Below are 23,830 nucleotides of genomic sequence, written 5' to 3' on the forward strand. Positions count from 1 at the left end.
CAAAACCAACCAAACACATGCAACTATGATTTACATGTGCTAGACACTGACAATGTGCATGGCTCTGTATCAGACAAAATGAAAGCCTCCCTGCCTGTGAGCAAACACCTGCTGTACAAACACAGTCCACACATGCTGTGTAGAGACAAAATTCACCCCTTTCAGGGGTCTGTCTTTATTAACAAGGAAGTAAACTGTTATTTAGATTGGTACCTGCCCCAAAGAGCTTACATCTTTTTATTCTGTGTTTGTACAGCACCTCACATGATGGGGTCCTAAGCTCTACCACCATACAAATAAATAATAATAAGGTAACAAAGTTCACTCCAGTCCTGCTTCCTAGGGTTTGTCCCCTCAGGATTGCTCAGACTAGATCCTTTCTTCCTGGAAAACCACTCCCACCTCCTTTATTTGGGTGGAATAACGAGCCATCTGTCTCATAGAGTTCACAAAACCCATCTAACCCTTTCCCAGCAAGATCAACCCCTGCAGTCAGGGTAAGGTGGTTCAGACAGACACTGCCAATCTGTTACACTGCACCACACAACGAACAGTCTAATAGACTGAAACGGAGAAGACGGAGGAAGCCCAGAGAAAGAATTGACTCAGAGTTACATAGATCTTTGTCTATTCTTTATAAGTCTTTAGGAGGTACTAGAAGAAGAAAAGCATTGTGGCCTGGTGAACTGGGATGAGGAGGGTATTTCATGCACCTCACGCCATCAACATAAGCTAGGAAATTACATGTTCAGTGTGACTCTCTTTATCCTGAATGTTGTTGCGATGCCCTGAAGTGGGGAAGAGCACAATGGACGTGAGTTTCTGAAGGGGATAGATGTCCATGTGGGGTGCCATTGGGTGCCACAGTGCATGCAGGTGGAGGAAGAAGTGGAGACCTCAAATGAAGGTAATGGATGAGTCCCCTGCTCCATCCTTGCCCCAGTTTCCAGACCCTCTCCCCATGCCTGTGGAGATGAGCGTATCAAAGCCTGAAATCACACCACCTCCAAAGCACTACCAAACAGGGAGAGTTCTCTGAGTGTTAACTCCGGTTACATCTACCCTACAAGTGACTGATTCCCAGCTGGCATGCATATACTCCTGCCAGTTCTGATCTCAGCTAGTACTCTAACAATAGCAGTGTTACTGTGGTAGCACAGGCTGCATGGGCTAGCCACACCAAGTATATACCCAAGAGCATCAGGTGAGTTTGTACTTGGGGCAGCTAGCCTGTGCTGCCATGGCTACACTGCTGTGGTTAGCATGCTAGCTTGATGAGAGCTAGCATGAGTATGCATATGTGACCTTGGAATCACACCCTCGCTCAGAGTGCTTTGAGGCTCCATCTACACTAACTCAGCACAAACATTTATCCTTTGTGCTACTTATAGAATTGCCCCACAACGTCTGCGCCCCTGGTATTAGACAGTGTGAAGTACAGATGAGGGTCAGCGCAGTTATTAGAGTCTTCCATTGGAGATCACAGCACTGGGCTACCATAAAAGATGAAGGGATATAAAGGCCTGATTCCTGCCCTCACTCCTGTAACTCCATTGACTTCAGTAGAGTTCCTCTTGACTTGCACCAGTGTGAGTGAGATCAGAACAAGGTCTTTAGTCATGCTGAGCAGAGGCATGGCCAAAATAATTCCTACCCTTTGATTACTGTTTTCTGTGTTTTGTCAGTCGCCTTCTGTAAGATGTTTTCCCTTCTCTTTCAAGGACACTGATGCCAGATAGGAAGGGCATTTGAATTGTGCCTTTGTGATGTCTGTGGTTGGAAAACGGCCAGAAAGTCTAAGACATCTGAGTCTGTACTAACCCGCTTTTCCTGGGAGATGAATGGAGTCTCTCTGAAATGGTGTATTCTGACACAGATGCCTCTGCAGGCTTTCACTGGGACACAGCACAGGGGTTTTTCTTCAGTTACCCTCCTTTGCCAGCAGCAAGGCCTGGGATTATTGCTGTTTTCATGAATTATAGATAAATGTTTGTTTGCGTGAATGCTGGGAGAGTGGCAGTACAAGGAACACCTGCATTGCGTTTCTCTACAAGTTTGTCTCATGTCAGAGGATCCCAATGGATTCTTGAACTGACTTTGGTCTCTCAACCCTGGCCTGGAAGCATCATCCACTCTAAAATGAGATAGTTCGTGAAAGAGCAGATGTAGATGTTGGATTATGGATTTGTTGGGGTTTCAAGTGAGAAAGAAAAAAAGAACTTGTTGAGGATCATTGGATGAGTTCAGGTGAGATCTAGGAGGAGAAAACCCAGAGCGCTAATCCTCTATCAACTCCATCTATGAGAGAAACAAGCATGATGGTTTTATATATTTTTAAATTTATAGCTGACCAAATTCACTGTGGCCAGGTCATGGGCGTGATCCAAATCCCAGTGGAGTTAAGACTTCGCTGGATTTTGGAGGAATCCCCATGTCATTTACGGTTAGAATATGCCTTGGGTACAGAGTATGTCAGGTGAAGCACAGTGTCTGGATATGATGATCGTGGCATTTGAAAATTAGTGAGATTGTACCATTAATCTTCGTATTTCTGGATTGCAGTAGCCTTCAAAAAGGAAAAGGAAGGAGACTGGGGAAGTCACTAGTGTTTTGGGGAGAGAGAGAGAGGTGTCAAATACCAAATAGGATTTGAAAGTAGGAAAGTGAACATTTGGGTATGGCATCCAGCAATCAGGCCACGTGAGAAGATGCTGTTTAGAAGTCTTAGATTACTCCTGATCTACAAGTCTTTTTTTCAGAGAAACACATGCACAGTGTAGCAGAAACCACTTTATACCAGGGTCAAGAAAACTTTCTGATCTTCCTGGAGCAGCAGAAATCACTTCAGAACGTTTCTAAAGAATGATGCGAACTAGTGACACACAGGAAAGCTGAAAGCTTTTTCACGTGAAAAGAATTTGTGTGTTCCCTTCCCCTCCTCCTGCTTTCATGTCCATCCAGCTAACCTCTTTGTCATTTCTAAATATAAGAAGTGGACAAGGTGTATGTTGGGTGCAGGACACCTTTGTTAACAGCCTCGCTGAATTCATTCAGATTATGAGAGTTTGAAATCCACTCCGAGGTGCTGATTCTACTGGATAGACACAAATCTGGGGATTTTTTGTTTTCTTTGTCGGACTTTTTTGAAAATCTATTTTGGATAATTCTGGGTAGCCCGATGAATATTGACTACTGCATGGGATTCTGTTCTTGCTATACATCGAAGTTTAAAAATTGGTTGGTAGTGTGTATTCAAAAGGCACTTAATGGTCTGTAGATGCAGTAGGAAGTGTATGTATGTTATGAAGTCATAGGACGCAATCCTGCAAACATCTACTAGTGGGTACATTGCCTATTACTGTGAGCTGTTCCACGGAAGCCATAGGAAATGTTAGCAGGATTGGCCTACAGTTTGTCATCTTCAGACACACTTTTTCAGTGTTCAGATGTGCATCAGTCCAGCAGTCATACTTGCTGGTATCAGTACTTAGCATGTAGTTCAGAAATTATTATTAACAACAACAAAAAGAGGAAGAAGAAAAGTTTTCGTGTTCTTAGAACTCAATTTGAGGCAAATCAGGAGAATTTTGGGGAACTAAGTGGGGGAAAAAACCCTCAACTATGCAAGAATATTTTTACAGAAATACTCACACTGCATCTTTCAACTGCATGAACATTTTTATATTTCACACAACTTTTATTTTAAGTCACTCATGATGTACCATAAAAATCCCTTGAAAACACAGCCATTAAACATTTTTTTCTGCATCAGAGTTTTCTTGTTATTTCCTTTGATTCTTCCTCCCTCAACCTTTTTGTTAATATGAAAATGAGACAGAGGATTATTAGCTAGGGTTAGAGCAGAGTATATAATTTGCAAATAATTCATTTAGTGAATTTAGTGCCTGTGCTGCTTTCAGATTATCTGCCCGTGGATTGTGATTTCCTCACGCTGATTCATTGTCTGAATTTATTCAACACATCTTTATTCTTCACTGATCCTAAAAAAATCAGTGGATGTATCTGATATACAATGTCTTGAGTTGTGTGGGCAAGCTAAGTTTAATGAGATAAGTCACATGACACTGTTTTTGGTCCCTGACTGGATAAACGTGCATGTATCTGCAGTGTGAGTTTGAAATTCACTCTCCGCAAACCAGCCGGACAGTAAATATGACTTGCATGTTCACCAAGAGAAACCAGCCACATTAGGGGATAAACTCAGCAAAAGCTGGTTAATTTAAAAATCCAAGTGAATATTCACGGTCATTTATTTGTGCAGTATTTCCCCAAATCTGTTTAGAGCTACCTTGTGGCCTTGCTTCTCTGAGGCTGTGGGGGTGAAACCTGAAGTGACCAAGTTGAGGGACAAAACAAGGGCAGGCAGGAGGCTTCAGGAAATGCACAACAGGGAATGTGCGGAGCAGCTTCCCTTACACCTGCTAGTGAATCTTGCTCTGTGTCTCCCCCCCTGCCGCCAGAGCCTGCCGACAGATGCTCGCAGGGAGGAGGGCCTCTGCCCTCACCCTACCTGGCTGGCCATACAGACTTTGTCCCGTAGTGCTGTTGAGTGTGCTAGCCTCCCATCCATAGCACACAGTGCTGGCATTCTAATGGGTCCCATGCAAGTGCTTTAGGAGGGTGAAAGTGATCCTTGCAGACAAGCTAGATTTTGTCCTTACAGTGAGTTGAAATAATCAGAAGGGCTAGATTCTACACAATAATTCCTCTGCCTCCTGCTGGATGGCAGTTTCAGAGGATCCTAATTAGCACTGAAATGGTTAAGGGAAAGTTTTGCAAGGCAAGCTTTTTATTTTTCCCCTTGACGGCTCTATTGCTCAACTCAAGCTTGGAACTGAGCCAGTTTCCAGGAGGCATAGGCCTTTGTGCCACAGTTTATCAGCAGCAGATGATATGAGAGAGAATGCCAAAGGAATTGTAACCCTTCCATTGTACTGTTATCCCTAGCTGCTGTTGGGATTACCCCGGCATCTCATGCTACTTCTAGGACTCTCGTTAGTTTCTGATTAAACAGGCATCCTCTGAAGGTTAGAGAGTTGGGCTTTCAAAGCGCTTTCGAAGAGCAGTTTCCTTTGTTAACTTGTATGCTGACTGTGCTACTCTGTCTTGCATTCAATTACAATAAGTAGTTTCTGTTGGTAAGTGAGTACATGGAAGTTGGGTGGTTCTTGGCTCTGAATATTGGCACATACTAATGGGAAGGTAATGCTGCCTCTCACTAAATATTCATGAGCAACTAATTTGTGCTTGTGTTTGCAGATTGGGCTTCAATCACTTTTATTGGCTGCTGAATGGAGTGAGCTCCTGGAAGCCTTGGCTGCAAATTAGGGAGGGGTTTTTAGTGTGTCCTCCTGGTTTTTAATTCCATGTTAAGTAGCCTGAGTGCAAAATGATTGGCATCCTCTATTTGCCAAAAATTCAGTTTTGTGCTATTCATATTTCCACATGGCAGCAATTGCTTTCTACGAGAGATCTTAACTCATTGTGCGTGTCAGCTCAATCTCCTCAAATCGTGGGGAAAACCTCCGCTCATTTTGTTTCCCTTTGCATGTAGTGGTGTGGAGTGTCCACTATACTAGATGGCAGGTAAACTATGGAAGAAAAGAGCAGTTTCTGAAAGAATTGACTGACTATAGCTGGCAATGGCATTTCCATTCCTGCTATACAAAAGATCCTTCTCTCACTCCTGCAGGCTTTTATATGGAAGTAATCTTCCACCACCATAAAGGCAGATTGCATTTGCCTGGAGAGAACTGCCCAATCTGAGCTAATGCCACAAGTCATGAGAATCCTTAACTCAATTATGCGTATACATAGTAATGTTTTTTCACTGACTGGTGCCTTCACTCATCTGCTACAGTATCACTTGACTCTGCACACACTACAATAATCCAGAAACATGTTCTGCTTCTGTTTCTTCACGAGAGTCTTCTCTTGCTGGGAGTCATGGAAAAGGAGGACATGGTATTCCAGAACATTTTATCCTGTCATGCAGAACTGGACCCGCTTTGGTTGTCACGTCTTCCATTTACTTATGAACCCATGTTCTTCCTCTTCCAAGTTTCCATTGACTGAAGTCTGTCGGCAGCATTTAAGTTGTATTTTCTGGTAGTGTCACCACAGTAGCGTGCCTTCCTTTGTTTTATGTGGACTGTAATGTTTTTTTTTTTACTTATTTCAAGCATAAAACATAGTTAAATCTTATTCTGACCGTTACTAATACTTCTGAGATCCCCAGTGACCCATTTCACATGGATGGAAAATACTGACTAAAGTGGCAGTTTCAATGCAAGTGGGTGGAGCAGAGAGTATTTGTTGTTTTTAACATATGACTCTTGGCAGCATAGACAGGCGTGAATGTTCCGGGAACTGCCTCTGGAGCATAGAACTCAAGCCGGAATCGACAGGTTGAATTGATTTTTTTCCAGCCATTTATTTTTATTACCACTTAGAAATAGGGCAGGAGTTCTCTAGCCTGGTTAGAACAAACGGTATCCCACAGATATTTCATGCCATTCTTTACACATTTTCAGTATTGCACTGTGTTTTTGGAGAAAGGTATTTGCCAAACTGCTTTAAAGCTTGTATGTGGAGTGTAAATTTGTACATGACCTCATATTTGTATTGTACTGTACATGTACCAAAATATCTTTGCCAAGCCCTAATGCCTGATACAGTAAATAGAAGGGAAGGATGGAAGCTGTAATCCAAGAGCAGTGGTTCAGCAGTAATCAGATTTCCATGTAGCTTTATTTTAAAACACTTCTATGAAAAATGGTTTTAAAAGCCTAGCACATTTTTGTGGATCATTGTTTTAAAAATAAAATACCACTTAGGCTCCTAGCTTTGTTGGTGTGGTGCCTCAGGGTATGAATGGATGGTTTGGGAGCGTGTTTGTTTAAATAATAATTGAGATTAACACCCCTTTAGTCTGTGTGGTTTTGGATTGGGTTTTAGCAGCAGGGTTTTGCTTTTGTTTTGCCAGTATCTTGTACCAGTTCTTCAGCAGAAGTGCTTTTCTATTCAGATCTCACTGTAACTAGTTTTTCCTCTTGCTGTCATCCACTAGACTTGACGATTGAGCTTTTCTTTATTTTGAGACATGAATTTGCTGACTCCAAATTATTATGTCCTGACCTTGCAACTGGTGACATTTGGAAGTACAGTATAGAGGTCTTTCGGCTTCAGTGGGTCCCTATGCTGCAAATGTCCATTCAAATATCTTTGCAGGTGAGAGCCTATCACAGTTGCCAAGCTCAAAGATTGCAACAGTTGGTGCCTCCGCAAGGATGGTGTCATTTTCTCACAGTTATTGCGTTGACAACAGTGGTGGAAGAAGATGTGGGAAAGGGAACTTTGTAGGGTGCCAGAAGTATTTTTCTCAAAATGGCAGCCAGTACTATCTCTGCTCCCTGTGACATAGACTTGAATAGTCACTGCCTTTTACAGTGGGAGGAAGAGTAGCTGCTGTGGGAGTTTAATTTATATTTTAACTTTTGCTTGATTGAGATGGGCACTGAGGTTGGTAACAGACTGTAGTGGTATGGGCTGTCTGTCCTCAGGAATGTGAACCGTCTGCATCTGAGCAAATAAACAGACTCCAGGTCTTTCTGTCTGTCGAACACAACATGGCCTTTCTTTTTCCAGGATTCAGTAACAATCCAATAATCGTCCCCATAAATGTGCTTCTCTTCCCAGGATTATTAAAAAGAAAATCTGTTCCCTTCTCGGACTCAAGCAGGAGTGCACCATTTGCCCTTCTCTTGGGCCTGGTCTCTCCCCTAACAGATTCTCATCACTTACCTCCTTCTGCTTTTGTACTCAGCAGCTGGGCCTGATTAGGGTTGCCAGGCGTCTGATTTTCGACTAGAACGCCCGGTCGAAAAGGGACACTGGCGGCTCCAGTCCGTGGCGCAGTGGGGGCCTGGGGCTAAGGCAGGTCCGTGTGGATCCTGGAAGTGGCTGCCAGATCCTTGCAGCCCGTAGGCACATGGGCAGCTAGGGAGGCTCAGCACTCTGCCCCTGCACCTAGTGCTGGCTCCACAGCTCCCATTGGCCAGGAACCGCAACCAATAGGAGCTGCGGGCAGGGGTTCTGGGGGGGCAGTCAGGAAGGAGAGGGAGGTTGGATGGGGCAGCAGGGGGCAGTTAGGGGTGGTGGCTCCAGGGGCGGTCAGGGAGAAGGGGTGTTTGGATGGGGCAGGGGTCCTAGGGGCGGTCAGGGGACAGAGAGCGGGGTGGGAAGGGTGGATGGAGCAGGGGTCATGGGGGGGGCAGTCGGGAGCGAGAAGCAGGGGGTCTCGGATAGGGGGCGGGGGCCGGGCCATGCCTGGCTGTTTGGGGAGGCACAGCCTCCCCTAACCAGCCCTCCATACAATTTCAGAAACCCGATGCGGCCCTCAGGCCAAAAAGTTTGCCCGACCCTGGTCTAGGAGCCGCAGGGACCTGGTGGCCGCTTCTTGGGAGCCGTGGTAAGCGCGGCCAGGACCCTGAACCCCAATACCCCTCCCCAGCAATGTGTTGTGTTGTTTATATGAATGGTCTCTTTTGTCAAGCTTGGCCTAGTGTAAAATGTTCTTTTTAAAACAAGTAGAGGGACAGGCATTTGGACTGGGCATACCAGGAGCAGCAGATTGAGAATGGCAAGGCTTTGTGTGGATGTGTGCAGGGGTATCAGTAAGTCCTCCTGGGTTTTGGATTTTCCAGCCCTGCTTTCCACTTGCCTAGGTTTTCAAATACCTGAATTGACAAATAGACCAAACAGCTTGACAGGGAGAGAGAGAAGGTTTTTTGGCATTCGAGGACCTGTCCTTTGATATGCATAAGCCTCCTCTTGTCTGCTTGGAGCTATAATTGAGGCTACTGTCTTGCTTGATTTTTACTAATGAGGTCTACCAACAGTCACCAGCCACAGCATGGTTCATTTTCCAGTTTGGAGTTTGAATGTTTGCCTGTTTGACAATCAAAAGACTAGCATCTTGGGGAAACCACCCTCTTCAATGATTTCACAACCATTGCGTGGTGGGGGCAGAGCTTCTCAGCTGAACTTCTCTCTGAGTGTTGCTGCATTCACCCTCCTGATACCAGTGTCTCTTTTCTGGCCTCATCTGGATCTTTTTCCTATGGTGGCACCAGTCAAATCATTAGTTGTTTGTTAAGTTCATGCACCGTCAAGGTTTCTTTCTTTCTTTCTTTCTTTCTCCCTGACCAATGTGTGTGTGTTTTAAATATATAATAGTGATCGATAAGAAGCCATGTGTTAGCCCTTTCAAAACTTTATTTAACCTTTTGCTTCAGCTCTGGTACAGCTTAGAATGCAAATACTTACAAAAAGCTTCAAAACCTGGAAAACACTGAAATCCTAATAAATTTTTAATTGTCTTGGGTGGGTGTGTCTTTGGTATTAAAGCATTTAGCCAGTTTTTGTTTGATCTGAGTTGAGTAAAATATCAGCAAACAAGGTATATTTGTTTTCTCTCATTAGTAAGTTTCAAGTTCAGTTAAAAGCAAAGAAGTCGACATGTTGAAAGCTTGTTGAAAGAAACCTCTCCAGCCGGGCTGCCTTATGCTGTGTTGATGATAATAGAAAATATTGAATGTGTCTGTACTGTGAAGTATGCCCGAGCTGTCACTGTGTGTATTTGAGAGCAGTGTATGGAACTGGCTGGAGAAAGAAGAAACAGACATGGAAAATATGAGGTGGCCCCCGACTTTGATGGGCCCATCATTTTTCTTCATGGTAGTATTATATTGTAGAATGAATTTTGACACTGTTGCATTGTTCCTACCTGAAGAGGCCAAACTAACTCTGACTATCCAGTTCTGTGTCAACTCTTCAATCTCTAGGAAAGAAAGAAAAAGTTTGAGAAGGACGGTGAGAAGTTTTATTCCATGCTGGATCGCCATTTGCATTTATCGTCTAAGAAGAAAGAGTCCCAGTTACAGGAGGCAAGTGTGAAATTTTCCTTAAAAGTTTGTTTCTTGGAGTCGAGAAGAAGTAATAGCAGGTACATTGGACTCCTGGCCAACGCACATCTCTTTCAATAATGACAGATTAAATCTATGTAAAGTTCCTTTTGATGGGAATGGTCCATCCAGACTGAGCTTGTCTCTAACTCAGGGGGTAGTCATTTCACATCAACTTTGAAGCACATTGACAAGGCAGTCTAGGGAAGCTGGTGTAATCTATGCTTACACAGATGTCTCTCTGGCCCTCTACTGCCTAGATTTGAGTCTGCTGCCACCTCAGCTAACAAACTTGGTCCTTGAGCTCAAGCCGAAGAGACCCTGCTTTTAGACCCAGAAATCCTGGTGTCAATCCTCCATGGGTGTGTGAGGCAGGGACACTCTTACAATTGCATTCTCTGTGCCTTTGCTGTACTGGTTCTGTGGTTAGATAGGGAACTGCCGTTTGCAGGTGTCTCCGTCTGGCACCTTTCACAAAAACTAATGCACTTTAAAAAAAAGACTTATTCCTTGCAGAGTGGCACTAAGTTCTGAATTCATATGAGCGTATGGGATGCAGCTAAGAGACATTGTAATGGGAAATGTGACCAATGTTCCAGTCAGATATGGTCCCCATAGAGCATTCAAAACCTGGGTTCGCTTCTTTTGTGGCTTGAGAAGTAATAGCTATCACTTGCAGGGAAATATACAGACACCACTAAAGAATTATTATTCTTTTATGCGATTTTTTCCCACCCTCTCTCACGCAGGCTGACTTGCAGGTTAATAAAGAGAGACACAATTTCTTTGAGTCATCCCTGGAGTATGTGTACCAGATCCAGGAAGTGCAGGAGAGCAAGAAGTTCAGTATTGTGGAGCCGGTGAGTGCCTCCTTTTTATCATCCTACTCTCACATTTATTGACTTGCCCAGGTGAGCAAGGAAGGGTGGGAAATGTCAAATTGGATCCTGTCCTACTAACGATTCCATGTAGGCCCCTATGATGAGGCAAAGCCAAATGTACAGCATTAGCGATCTTTGTTTCACTACCTCTGCTGCTGCTTCATGAAGATAAAGAATAGTGAGGTCTTCTTTTATCTCTAAAAGTGAAATGTGCCTAACGAGCACATTGCTACAGATTTTGCTAAGGATTGTCCCATTCACCTTGCGTGTGGTGAGATGTAGTAGCCCTTGAAGGTTGAAGAGTGACACTAAAGGGAGAGATGCCTCCTGGCCCAGCTGCCTGCTGTGGTACCGGCCTGTCTGGTGCAGGCTCAGCACTTTAACAGGGAGCCTGTGGATCACAGCTCATTATGCTGGTTGAATGAATAACTGTACCCTGGAGCAGGACCTCCTCGGGTAAGTGTACATAAGGAGGGGCTCTTGGTGTATTCTATCCTTAGTTTTTCATTGTTCTTCCAATGAAATCTTTCATTTCTGGTAGTGTTTTACTGCGACAGGCAATACTCATCCAAAGGATCATAGCTGTCATTTGTGGTGGCACAGACTTCTCATGGCTCTGGAGGCTGTTGTGGCCAGTGAACTACATCTCCATCTGCTCCCAGGATTGTGGGAGAATGAAAGTGTGTAACACCACCAATGCCCCTCTTTCTGCAGTCCTGCTTACAGCATAACTGGGTAGGATTTGTGGATCTGGCCCATGTCTGAACGATTTGAGCATAGTATGATCAGTTGACACTATGAGGCATATGTATAGATTACACTTTTTAAAAAAATCATTACTTGAGCAATTGTGAATACTTTCACTGTCAGAGCACTGGGTACAAATCCAATCTGCATTGGGTTCCTCTCACCTGACTCCATATTTTATTTTATGGCTGTTATTAATTCTGTTCGACTGTAAAGATCACAACAGGTTTGATTTAATTAAAACTGTTCTCTGTCCACCTTTTGCCTGACTTTATACTATTGTCTTTGACGCAAAGGCTAATCCATCATCTTTCTTTCCTGCGCAGGTGTTGGCCTTTCTTCACAGCCTCTTTACATACAACAACCTGACAGTTGAACTCACGCAGGACTTCCTCCCTTATAAACAGCAGCTTCAGCTCAGCCTGCAGAATGTAAGTTCCTGTCCAGCTGCGCACACACTCTCATATCATGCTCTCTGTCCTGTCATGCATCTAAATACCTCTGGCATAAAAACCTTTCCCATGCAGGGTGGACAACCCTTGTTTGCTTTCTGGGAGGGGCACAAAAATGCTCTTTCCTTCATAAAAATGCCTTCTGTCCATAAATTCCTTTCTTCCTAGAAAGAACAGCCTACAGGTGCTACTACAGCATATTTCATAGATTTAAGGCCAGAAGGGACTCCTGTGATCATGTACTCTGACCATCTGCATAACACAGTCCATAGAATTTCACTCAGTAATTTCTGTATCAAACCCACTGACTTGTAGTTGTGGTAGGGTATGCTTTTTAGAAGGCATCCAATCCTAACTTTAAAGATTTCATGTGATGGAGAATCCACCACAGCCCTTGTAAGCTGTGACAATGGTTAATTAACTGTAAAAAGATTTGTACCCTTACATGGCCAACATTCATAGCCTCAGGAACAAGAGCTCTAAGGTTGTGCCAAACCCAGTGTGCTGCTAAATCCTTTTGAATTGCTGTACATGAGTTAAAAATAATTGATTTTCATTTTATTTGGAGAGGTGACATGATTCTGTATTAACAAAATGGTAGAAATGCAAGTGAAAACTTTGCACACATTCTTTATGTGCATGATTATTCTTGTCATAGGGCTTGAGCCAGTGCCCAAGTTAATGTGTTTGTTGCAAACTATGTGTACTCTGTAATGATAACTCATTCAGGTGCCTCATCCTTCTGGCGTTAAAATGTTCTGTTGTAATCTCTTCATTATTAAAGAACAAAAAGCTACCCTCCATCGTAACACATTTTGTTCCTCAGCCACTGTGTCCCCAGCTCCATGCATATGATGTTCAACCCTGTCTGTCCACTGACCGTTATGGGCCAGCTTTTCTGCTAGCTTCAGGACTTGGGGTTTTTTGATGCCATCTTTTCAATCTGCCACTGATCATTCCCACAAAAGTGGGCGTGTGGCATTTTGTGCATGCTGACAGTGCATTTGTGAGTGCCCATTGGAAACGTGGGGGCCAGCTATCAGATTTGTTTGCCCATGTTCAAGCATCATTCTTTTGTTCTCTCACCAGACGAGGAATCACTTTTCCAGCACGCGAGAGGAGTTGGAAGACCTGAAGAAAAGGATGAAAGAAGCTCCCCTGACTTGCAAGCTACCCGGGAAGCCAACCATAGAGGGTTATCTGTACACTCAGGAGAAATGTAATGGCCTGTGTGCACATCTGTATACGTTAAACAAGTGTAGGGTCCAGCCGTAGGTTGTACAGCTTGCCTAGTTATGCGTCCAACTCTAAGCTTCATTCAGCTTGCAGCCAGGAGTCTGTATAGCTATTATAGCCATGGGGATGTTTGTATGGGTGTGCTAGTCACTGAGCCAGAAGCAAGTGGGTTCATATCTCCCATCCACCTTGTACCTACTGTCTTACATACCTGATCATGATCCAGAGCTAGCTGTAAATGCAGTGCAGTCTTGGTGGGGGTGTGGCAGGCACTGTTACAGATGCCATCTTTTGGCTGAGACATGTATGCAAGATACTAATTGCCTTTTCTCTGGTGACTGTCTGGGTAAGATTTAATAATCCATTTTACAGATGGGGAGACTGAGGCTTGGAGGATTGAGATTTAGCCATTCTTTTCCAGAATAAACTTGGTATCCTGACCAATATTCTCTTGCTTAATAAGAAAGGTTTCAGTGCCCATCTATCTCAGTGTGAGCTACAGAGTGGCTGCAGTACCACTCCCTGTCTCTAACTTGCTGCTTCATCCCGGGCCTGGAGTCTAAAGCTTGAGTCTGAAGTGCTGGAGTCCAAATCTAGTCTATTCTTTCCTTTTTTATCAAGATTATACTATGTCCAATAATAGTTCAGTTGAGGCTGTAAATTATATATTGCAGAGAAAGCCCATATCAGGTTCCTGATGTTTGATTTGATAGAGACACTGTGGGTGTTGAATCCCTCCCATTCCCTCCAGATATTCTTTCACCCCACTTTTGGCAGTGTCAGGGGTTTGAGTGAGTGTTAGTATTTGGACTTGTCCAAATAAATAATCTGATATATTAAAAGGGTTGCAAGAGCAGATGTCGAGGGCAGGCATACAGATGAAAAGGCCTAGGTGTATCTTTTTGGGGTTGTGAGAAAGAGAATGACAAATCACTTCCAGACATAACTGAGACAGATAAGCTGTTATTTAGCCTCTGCTCCAGTGGAAACATGGCACTTTATGTGTCTGAAACACAGTAGTTCTTGTACTCTGAAAGGCAGAAGAGCTGTTACATGTAGCATGTTGGCCAAAGCACCATCTGTTCCTTTGTTCTTATAGATGTTCATATTCACAACCTGCAAGTATGTAAGTAATGCACCAATATTTATAAGGCGAGTGTCAAATTTTTCTGGCCACTTCCATCTCACGTGCCTTTCTTCCAGACAGTTCATACAGTGACTCCACTTGTTGCACGAGCTGTAATACTCCAACCTATTGCATGTGATCTGGTCTCTAGTTGCTAGGATAAAAGCCTATTACTTACTGCCCACTAGTAGTTGACAGGGGCCAGTGTTGAAGGCTGGGGTTCAATCCCCTGCTGATAATCACTGTGTCTGTATGTGCATGTGGCAGTGGATTAGTTATATAAGCACAAACATTGACAACTCTGCAATCTCAGGTCAGATTCCTACAAGGGAAGCCACTATGCAGGCTGCCCATTCGGTAGATGGCCCATTTGATGTATTTATGTAAACAGGGCAAATATTGGCTGCTCATAGAAGACTATCAACTAGTCTTGTGTATAAAGAAACCACACATACGCATACACAGTCATTTTAGACCACAAGGAAATTTTATACATTCCTGCATGATAATAAACTATATTTATTGCCTTTAAATTTGTTTCCTATGAATTGGTTAAAGAAAAAACAAGATGTTTGAAATAGTTCATTTGGTTCTTTTGGGGGAAAAAATGGTTGAGGCACGTCAGGAACAGAATGGTTCAATTAAGACAATGGAAGAAGAGTGGAAAATAAATTGCAGGGTAACATAAATGTTGATGGAAGAGGATATTTTAATGTGCTCTTGTCTTTATTCTGTCATCAAAAAGTTGTCAGGAAAAAACAGTAGTGTCCATTTAAAAACAAATAAACATATACCTCCCCCACCTCTACCCCCAGCTCACCTCCTAACCCCCGGGATGTTGCCTGGGTACTTCTTGGCCTAGATTTGCCAGTCCTGTTTGGGTTGCCATGTCAGAGTCACACAAATGCCCTTTCATCAGCTTTTCCTTCTGAGGAGGCTGGTGCTAACTTTTACCTCTACTTTCCTCCCTTGTTAGTGCTGCTTCTGTCACTGGCAATGCTGCAAATAGAGCTCCATGTTTTCCTCTGTGTCTGAACAGCCCCTAGCACAACAGCCAGGGCCGGCCCACAACCTTTTGGCATCTGAGGTGGGGAGCTCAAATGATGCCCCCATTCCCCCTTGCTTGGGCCAAAACTTTGAAAGGTCTCAATTCTTCCTTCTTCCTGTTCAACCCCCCTTATGGTACTACTCTGCTACCATCCCCAATAAAGGAGAACTAACAACTTAAAATGCCTTGTTCAAAAATTTTAAGTAACACTTAACTTTCAAATGCCTGAACAGCAAATGTAACTTTTCTTGTCTGCATAGTAAACGCTGGCATTGTTATCTGTTTGAATAATCAAAGTGGTGCTTTCCGTGCCTTCTTGGTTGCAAAGATTTGAACTGCTTCCTGCTGAAGGTCCACAGACTGGACCAGCTCATGCTCTATTGAGATGGTTGCAAGGCTGACCAGCCTCTCCTGTGTCATTGTGGAGCGTAGATGTGTTTTTATTAACTTCAGCTTGGAGAAGCTGCGTTCTCCATTGACAACTGTTACAGGAAGTGTTAGAAGTATGCGCAGAGCAACAAAAGCATTTGGAAAGAGGGTGGTCATCTTATTTGTGCACAAATATTCCAGAACAGCCTTTGGAGTTGATCCTGCTGAAATGTATCTTGAAAGGGCTTTCAGTTCATCACCTAAATCACTCGCATCAATATCACACATGTCATCATGTGTCAACACTGTCTCTAGTGCCCTGCATTGCTGGTGTAGGTCTTCTTCAGGTATAGTGAGGAGTTTTGAAATATCATACAACATCCCAAATATACTGCTGTGTTCCTTGAGCAGCATGAAACGTTCTTCAACTGACTGTATTGCACCATCGAGCACCTGGTTAAAGAATTCAACTTTGAATTGTTTGGGGTCTCTTATGGGATTATCCCGTGCCTTGTAATCAAAATGTCTTCTTCTTCGGTGACTCTTGTATTCTTGAATGGGTGGGAAAATGGCTTCAGTGTGAAGTTCCTCTGCCAACTTCTGTGCACTCTTCAGAACATTTTGAAATCCCTCATCTGACCGGTAAGGCTGTGGGTATGACTTTACTTTGTCCAGTTGTTCCATTGTTCCAGATATATCAAGGTCAACATCTTGGAGTCTCTTGCTTACAACATTTATTTCAAACAGTATGTCATGCCACAACACTAAGCCACATAGAAATTTGAAGTTATGTATGTTTCTGGTGATTCCATTTCCCTCTGCCACTGTTCTCCCATGAACAGTTGTTGTCATACATTATCCTCCCTAATGGCAACTATGGCATCATCTGTCTTCCCAGTTTGGTGTTTGATGGGCTTTATCACCTCCACTCAACTTTCCCATCGTGTGGCACTCAGTGGTTTCAGTGTCAGAGAGGATGTTCCCAGATGTTGTTTCAAAATTTGCCTCGATGAGTTGATGCAGAGAAAAATACATAGATGCTTTGAATTACATTTAAAAAGTCAGCAGCCTCACTAGAAGCTGGTGCTGCATCACTGACCACCAAGTTCAATGAATGAGAACTGCATGGGACAAAAAAAAGCTCGAGGGTTTAACTCTCGGATCCGTGTCTGCACTCCTCTGTTCTTTCCTCTCATGTTGGCACCATTATCGTAGCCCTGACCTCTCATGTCAGCTATTGCAATTCCCGTATCTTCCAGCTTTTTAAGAAGCACATTTGTCATACCAGCTCCTGTAGTATCATCAATGTCCATACATTCTAGAAAATGTTCTCTGACAGTCACCATTGCAGGGACATTTTCACCAGGTTCTGTTGTTGTTATAAAACGCACCATTAAAGTCATTTGTTCCATATGGCTAATGTCAGTTGTACAGTCCAGAATAACAGAGTAATATCTTGCTGACTTCAGATCTGCCACAATCTTCTGTTTGACTTTTGTTGTCAGTAACTGTATGATCTCATTTTGAATTGTTTTTCCAAGATAGTGGTGTGTGTATATTTCTTGGGTGGTGACTCTTCTTAGAGGCTCCTGGAGTACAGCATCAAACTCAGCCATCAGCTCCACAATCTTAAGGAAGTGTCCATTGTTTGGCACATACAGCTGATCTGAAATGCCACACAGTGCTAGGTTTTGGGTAGCAAGCATTCTCACAATGGCAATGAGCCTTTTCAGAACATTTTGCCAGTAAAGAGACTCTGATGCAACCTTCTCTTGATGCTGATCATCTATGGTAGCCTTTAACCTTAGTCTCATCTCACGCTCTTTCCACCTATGGAATGCTCTCTAGTGATTTGCTGCCTTCTCATGGCATGCCAGATTTCTAGCCAGATTTTTCCAGTCCTTTGTTCCTGTAGAACCCAATGTGGCTGGAACATTAGACTGGAAGAGTTTGCAACAAAAACAGTATGCAGCATTCTGAGGTTTTGAGTACATAAGCCATGGCCTCTCCACTTTGTCACCATTGGGGATTTCACACCAGTAATGTATTGGATGGAAACTTCTATTTTCATTGTCTTTGGGGAACAAGAAGTTTTTCACTTGCTGTGGCCCATGCAGTACAAGGAAGTCCCTCAGGCTACTGCTCAAGTGGGTCCACAGCCCTGGATCATCTATACTTAAGGAACTAAACTCAGCGGCAGCTGTTTCTTGCGCCTCCACCCACACTCTTCTCTGATCTACACTTTTCTTCAGGAATGTGCGTGGTTACATCCATTTGTGATGGAGATATGGATGCTGCAGTAGCTGCCAGGTCACCTGCACTTTGACTAACTGGAAGATCAGGCATCTCCTCACCACTCACATCCTCACTGGGGTCGGAAGGCTCACCATGAACATTTGTGTCTATGTATCTCGGGAGCGCTCCTTCCTGCTTAGATAGAAAAGCTTCCTTTGCATTCTTTCTTTTTCTGAATGCTGCCCAGAGGGGTGTTTTCTTCTTTCACTCATGACTGCTGTTCTGTGCCAGCTATAGTGGCTCTCAACACTCAATTGAAGGGGACAAATAAGCAGGCTGGTAACAGGGCCTGAGTGAGGGAAGATCTCAGCATCTTAAGGGCCTAACTGGCTCCTGCTACTTCAGCTGACTGCCTGTTCTCCTCAAGTGTGTTCAGGGAAGCAGCAGAAAACAGGAAGCTCCCTGAGAAGCTGGTGTTAATCATCCAGGCTCCTGGGGGTGCTAAACAGGTACATAAGAGGCTCCTCCTCCTCTCTCTCCCTGCAGCTCCTGCTGCTTTCTGTTATTCCCTCTCACCTTTTCTTCTGCCTGCCTGTTATGTCTCTTGTGCCCCCCTTAGTCCAGCACAGCACTCCACCATCTCTGTGCATCTAGAGCAGAGAGAATACATATGCACCAGCAGCAAACACAATTTTCTACACTCTGGATCCTAGTGGCACCCCTCCTCCCCCCCACAGTCTGGCACCTGAGTCGGCCGCCTCAGTTCGCCTCATGGTAAGGCCAGCCCTGACAACAGGGCTCTGATCCTGATTGGGGCTCACAGGCCTACCTCAATATAAATAATAAAGAGTAATAACCGTGGTCAAGGGTATCACTATATCAGGCTGCAGGATACAATGATGCACTTGTGCCGGATGCTGTATAAACACACAGGAAAACATAGTTCGTGCCCCAGAGAGTTGACAGTCAAACTAATGCATGCTCTCTATTGACTCTTGACTATCTTTGTGTTTTTGTAGGGGCACTGGGCATATCTTGGATGAAATATTATTGCCAGTATGAGAAGGAATCAAAGATGCTAAGGATGACTCCCATGGAGCAGAAGCCTGGAGCTAAGCAAGTGAGTTGATTCCTTATAGGAGATATCTCTGCAAACATTGACAGTCAGCAGGTTCTGCCTCATTTCCTTCTATTCTGACGTGTTTCTTCTGTGAGGAAGTACAAGTATAAATATCTATATAGCAGGTACATTCCATCCCGGTTGTATGAAGCAGTGATGTACACAATTCCAGTTCATAAAAAGTATGGGGCGTTAATTTAAGTACTGGATTGACACCTCTGGAGACGGAAGGCCTCTTTGTAGTCCCAGAACAGATATATCATGGACATACAAGGAAAGCTTTCCCCAGCCACACACACACAATTCCTTGAGCACTGCTGATCTGCAGGAAGCACCCCTGCTAGGGAAAAGTAGTTCACTTTCCATGGCCTGGATTGGACATGGCTCCTCTGCTGAGATCATCAGCATCAGTGCCACTACATCTGCCCATCAAGAAGGGAGCTGACGCTCCGGTCTCAAGCCTTTCTCATTCATTGCTCGCCTTCCTACACACTCTCTTAGCTATTCCCTTCTGTGTGTAATTTACATGTTGATCAGTCATAGGACTTAAGCCACTTTGTTCCTCACCTGCGAATTTGGGCAGTGTGTGCGTCATATCTAGAATTCCTCAGGCTCTGTGGCACAGGCTGGCTTGCATGTTTTCTCTGGCAAACCAGTTGTGAACACATGGCACTTTCTTTTGAAGAGACAACCTGACTTGCACTGATGCCTCTGACGATTGTTTACAGTACTTGAATTAGCAAGGTTATTTGAATGGCTCCATAATGCCCCCCTCTCTGTCTGCTCCAGTTAAAGGACCCTTTGGTTCAGGGTTATGGATTCCTCTCTTCAGGAATTAGTTGCTAAGTAAATTGAAGAGGTACAGTGATTGGGAGCAGTCAGAAGTTGGGGTTTAGCATCTTTACACCATGTTATAAAACAACAATTTGGGGATCTTTTTTCATCCTTCTCACAGATTTTTCAGTAGGTGCTTCAGCTGCTGTCTGTCAGCCTTCTACTGTTGCTCACTGTGAAATAGAGGGTGTAGGATGCAAGGCTGGATAGACAATGGCTGGTCAAAATGCAGCCAATGAGTCCAAGAAAATCTATGGAATTCTTCTGCAATACAGCTCCTATCCATCCTCATCTTTGCATGGGGTTGCAGCCCATTGAGACTTCAAATCATAGCATGAAATCTCCAATTTAAGACTTCATAATTCCTGCTCTTTGGCAACTGATTGCCTGTTGCAACAATAAAATAAAACCTTTTCTGGAAACCTCTAGGAGAGTGAAGTCATCCAAACACATTGACTAGATGGAACTGTTGACATACCCCACGTAAAAATATGTGGCAAAATAACGTTAAAGCACGAAGAGGCTTGCAATAATACAGTAGGGTGACCATATATCCCGTTTTTAAAGGGGCAGTCCCATTTTTGGGGACTTTTTCTTATATAGGTGCCTATTTCCCCCCCCCGCCATCCCATTTTTTCACAGTTGCTATCTGGTCACCCTAATACAGATTAATATCCCTTTCAAACTTGTACAGCCCATTGTGTCAGTAACATGTGTTCTCAGGGATCCCTTTGTAACCCCTGGCATAACAGACCAACACAACTTCAAAGGGAACCATATAGTGAGCACTCTTAAAAAAACACCAAAAGACCAACAGTAGACACATAGCGATAACCAGGGAGAAGGAAAAGGCTGTGGAAGGTTATCAATAGTGCCGATCTCTTTGGTTCTTTTCACTGTTTATTCAGACTGTATAATACAGATGCCAACCATTGATGGAGAATTCATTCCAGGTTTGTGCATCAGTGGCTAGCTTCTCATGGGTTTGCAAAAGCTACTGAAGCTTCACTTCATGGTTTCTGTAAAGTCATAAAGACCCCAGAATGGGGCTACAAATAGGCTGCAATTTGCTTTTGCCAGTTAGTAATTAAAACCTAGGGCCAAGGCCTGCCCCCTACAACACAACTAATTTCAACAGGGTTGCACTGTTGTAAATGAAGGTGAAATTTGCCCATGAAGTTTTATTCGCTTAAATTGTTTTTAAAGGTGCTTCAAAAAGCTATCTGGGCCATTATTGCTGTTGTTAGTAATTTGATCATTTGTAATGGTAGCACCCATGAACCCCAATCAGGTGATGAAGAAGAGCCCTGTGTTTGTCTCTCTCACCAACAGAAGTTGGTCCAATAGAAGATATTACCTCATCCACCTTGTCTCTCTACTATCCTGGGACCAACATGGCTACAGCAGTCCTCCTCTAAAAGTGTCTGTTTTAAGCAACCTTTCTGTCACAAGGCATATTGAAAGAATAGTTGCTAGGATTTTTAGCACCAATTCACACTGTAATCCCATGAGCCCCATAATTAATTGATATTGTATGAAGGAAGCCTGTTTTAGGAAGCTGTTGATCTCTATCTTGGTTGGTGATTTGTGGAATGTTGAGAGAGACCATCTGCTATCATGTTACAAGTGCTGTCTGATTAGCAAGGCTCACTTTGGGATTACACAGTCACCCCTGATGTTTCAACAGACCGTGTGGCATTGCTTTCCATCCAAGGAACCCGAGAATCCTGACCCCTATTATATGCATTTTTAAAATCTTGGCTTTAAATGTCTCTCTCTTTCTAGGGCACCTCAGACTTGACACTGAAGTACTGCGTAAGGAGAAAGACTGATTCTATAGACAAGAGGTTTTGTTTTGATATTGAGACGAATGAAAGGTGAGCCAGAGTGACTGCTACTTTCTCTGTTATTGCAGTTTTGAAAATAATTTGCCACTTTCTTGGCGTTTGGTGAGGGTGTGTTTGTTCTGAATATCCTAAAATCTATTTTGTATGGGCAGGAAGATTATGCACCAGGGGGCAGTGCTGTCCTTCCTTGCTACAGGTTTCAGAGTAGCAGCCGTGTTAGTCTGTATCCGCAAAAAGAGCAGGAGTGATGTTAGTCTATAAGGTGCCACAAGTACTCCTGTTCTTCTTCCTTGCTACAATCTTCATGCCTGATCTGAAGTCCACTGAAATCAATGGACATCTTTCTGTTAAATTCAGTGGGCTTTTTATGGGGCCTTCTAATAGAGTGAAAGGATGAGCACCTTCTGTGAGAACTTGAGGACCCTGAACTCCCATTGTCTTCAACCAGCATCAGGCCCTCGTATTTTTCCATGTATCTTTCCCCCCCAATATATATATTGCCAGTCATACAGCTGGAGATTCTCTCCATGGGTTATTTTTCACTCTACTCACTGGGAGTCTGATCCTGTTCCCACTGAACACTCTGGGAGTGCTAATTCATTTCCATGGGAGCAGAATCAGGCCATAGATGAATGAATGCTGGGATTTCACACATGTGCTGTGGAAGCCTTGGTATGTACTTAAGCCACAACAAAGGAGAAAGCGCTAAACTGCAGATTACTTTATCAGATCCTATTTTAGCAGGGAAGGACATCCTGCTCAAAAATATAAAACAAAAGGCAAACATTTGTCACTCTTTCAGCCTTGGACATTCCCACTTAATTCCAAAATTCAGATTTATTTCTCCCTTTCCTAAATCAATTCTCTTGTGCCTGCACTAATGTTGAGTGTTATTAATTTAGGCATTTGGAGCAGTAGACTGCAAATTATCTTGAACTTTGAAAAGAAGTGACATGAGTAGGGTGAGACTGACTCAAGTAAATTTCAGGGATTGTGAGTTTCTGAGGTTGTGGCAAGCCTGGTGTTTCCGTAGTTTGTGCATATTGGAAAAATGTGGGGTGTAATACTATGCAGTGTTTTGAAACGTATAGCAATGTGCCAAGCCTTTCAGTCCTTACTCGGTATGGCAGGGCGTCTTGCCTGCATAAAGGTGGAAGAAGACTGAAGGAGTTTAGCCCACTAATAATAATACATAGTTTGATTTAATGACAGAGCCGGGGTTAACATAGAGACATGCTTAGTGACTGTGTCATATCCTCAGCAGTTTGTAGCAGCCACGCTTCTTGAACCTCTGGCCAGTTCCTTACCACGGTGATGAGAGAGATGTTGGGGAGGTCTCCCCCAGCACAGGACACTGAGCCAGCACCGTATGTTAATGGATAGACTGTACAGTACAATGCTGTGTTTGACAGTATAGCGTGACATGAAATAAAGTTGCACACTCAGATTTTTCTTAGGAACCTGTTTCCTGATATATCAGCTAACATCTCACCATGTTAGAATCATTTGTCTTCTGCCTAAGAAATCTACAAATAAGATGGCAATTAGATACGAACACATGGACCAAAATCTACCCTCCGTTACATTGACTCCAGTGAGCTACTAGGGTGTAGCTGGGCAGAATTAGACCCACTGTGTCATGCACCAGAGTCTTTTACTATTTGGTTCACTGGATTTTTCTCTTGGTTGAACTCTGCACAGGGACCTCTGTATCTATAGCATGTTCAGTCATACAAACAGTGCCAGAGGTCCCCAGTACCTATTTCTCCCCTGCCCATTTAACTTGTGTCTTTTTCTGCATTATGGTACTAATGAGTGGTGAATAAGGACATAGGAGTTTCTCACCTGAAGCTGAGAGGGATCTCTCTGAAGTGCTTGGAGAAAGGGAGAGGAACAGTTAACATGACTCAGACAAATAATTTTTCAAAAACCACATGACTTTGTAGTGT

At 43.6% G+C, this 23,830-nt stretch overlaps 1 protein-coding gene across 3 annotated transcripts in view; it reads left to right on the plus strand.

Annotated features, from left to right (window-relative positions):
• The window catches only part of OPHN1 (oligophrenin 1), a 124,559-nt gene that overhangs the window by 63,841 nt on the left and 36,888 nt on the right, over positions 1 to 23,830 (plus strand). For all 3 annotated transcript variants that reach the window (XM_077826633.1, XM_077826632.1, XM_077826634.1), the window contains 6 exons: positions 9,867 to 9,968; positions 10,736 to 10,846; positions 11,941 to 12,045; positions 13,156 to 13,285; positions 19,100 to 19,200; positions 21,820 to 21,911. In XM_077826633.1, coding sequence (XP_077682759.1) covers positions 9,867 to 9,968; positions 10,736 to 10,846; positions 11,941 to 12,045; positions 13,156 to 13,285; positions 19,100 to 19,200; positions 21,820 to 21,911 — 641 coding nt within the window. The remainder of the gene's footprint in view (positions 1 to 9,866; positions 9,969 to 10,735; positions 10,847 to 11,940; positions 12,046 to 13,155; positions 13,286 to 19,099; positions 19,201 to 21,819; positions 21,912 to 23,830) is intronic.

This window comes from Eretmochelys imbricata, chromosome 9, assembly GCF_965152235.1.
Source record: "Eretmochelys imbricata isolate rEreImb1 chromosome 9, rEreImb1.hap1, whole genome shotgun sequence".
Taxonomy (NCBI): Eukaryota; Metazoa; Chordata; order Testudines; family Cheloniidae; genus Eretmochelys; species Eretmochelys imbricata.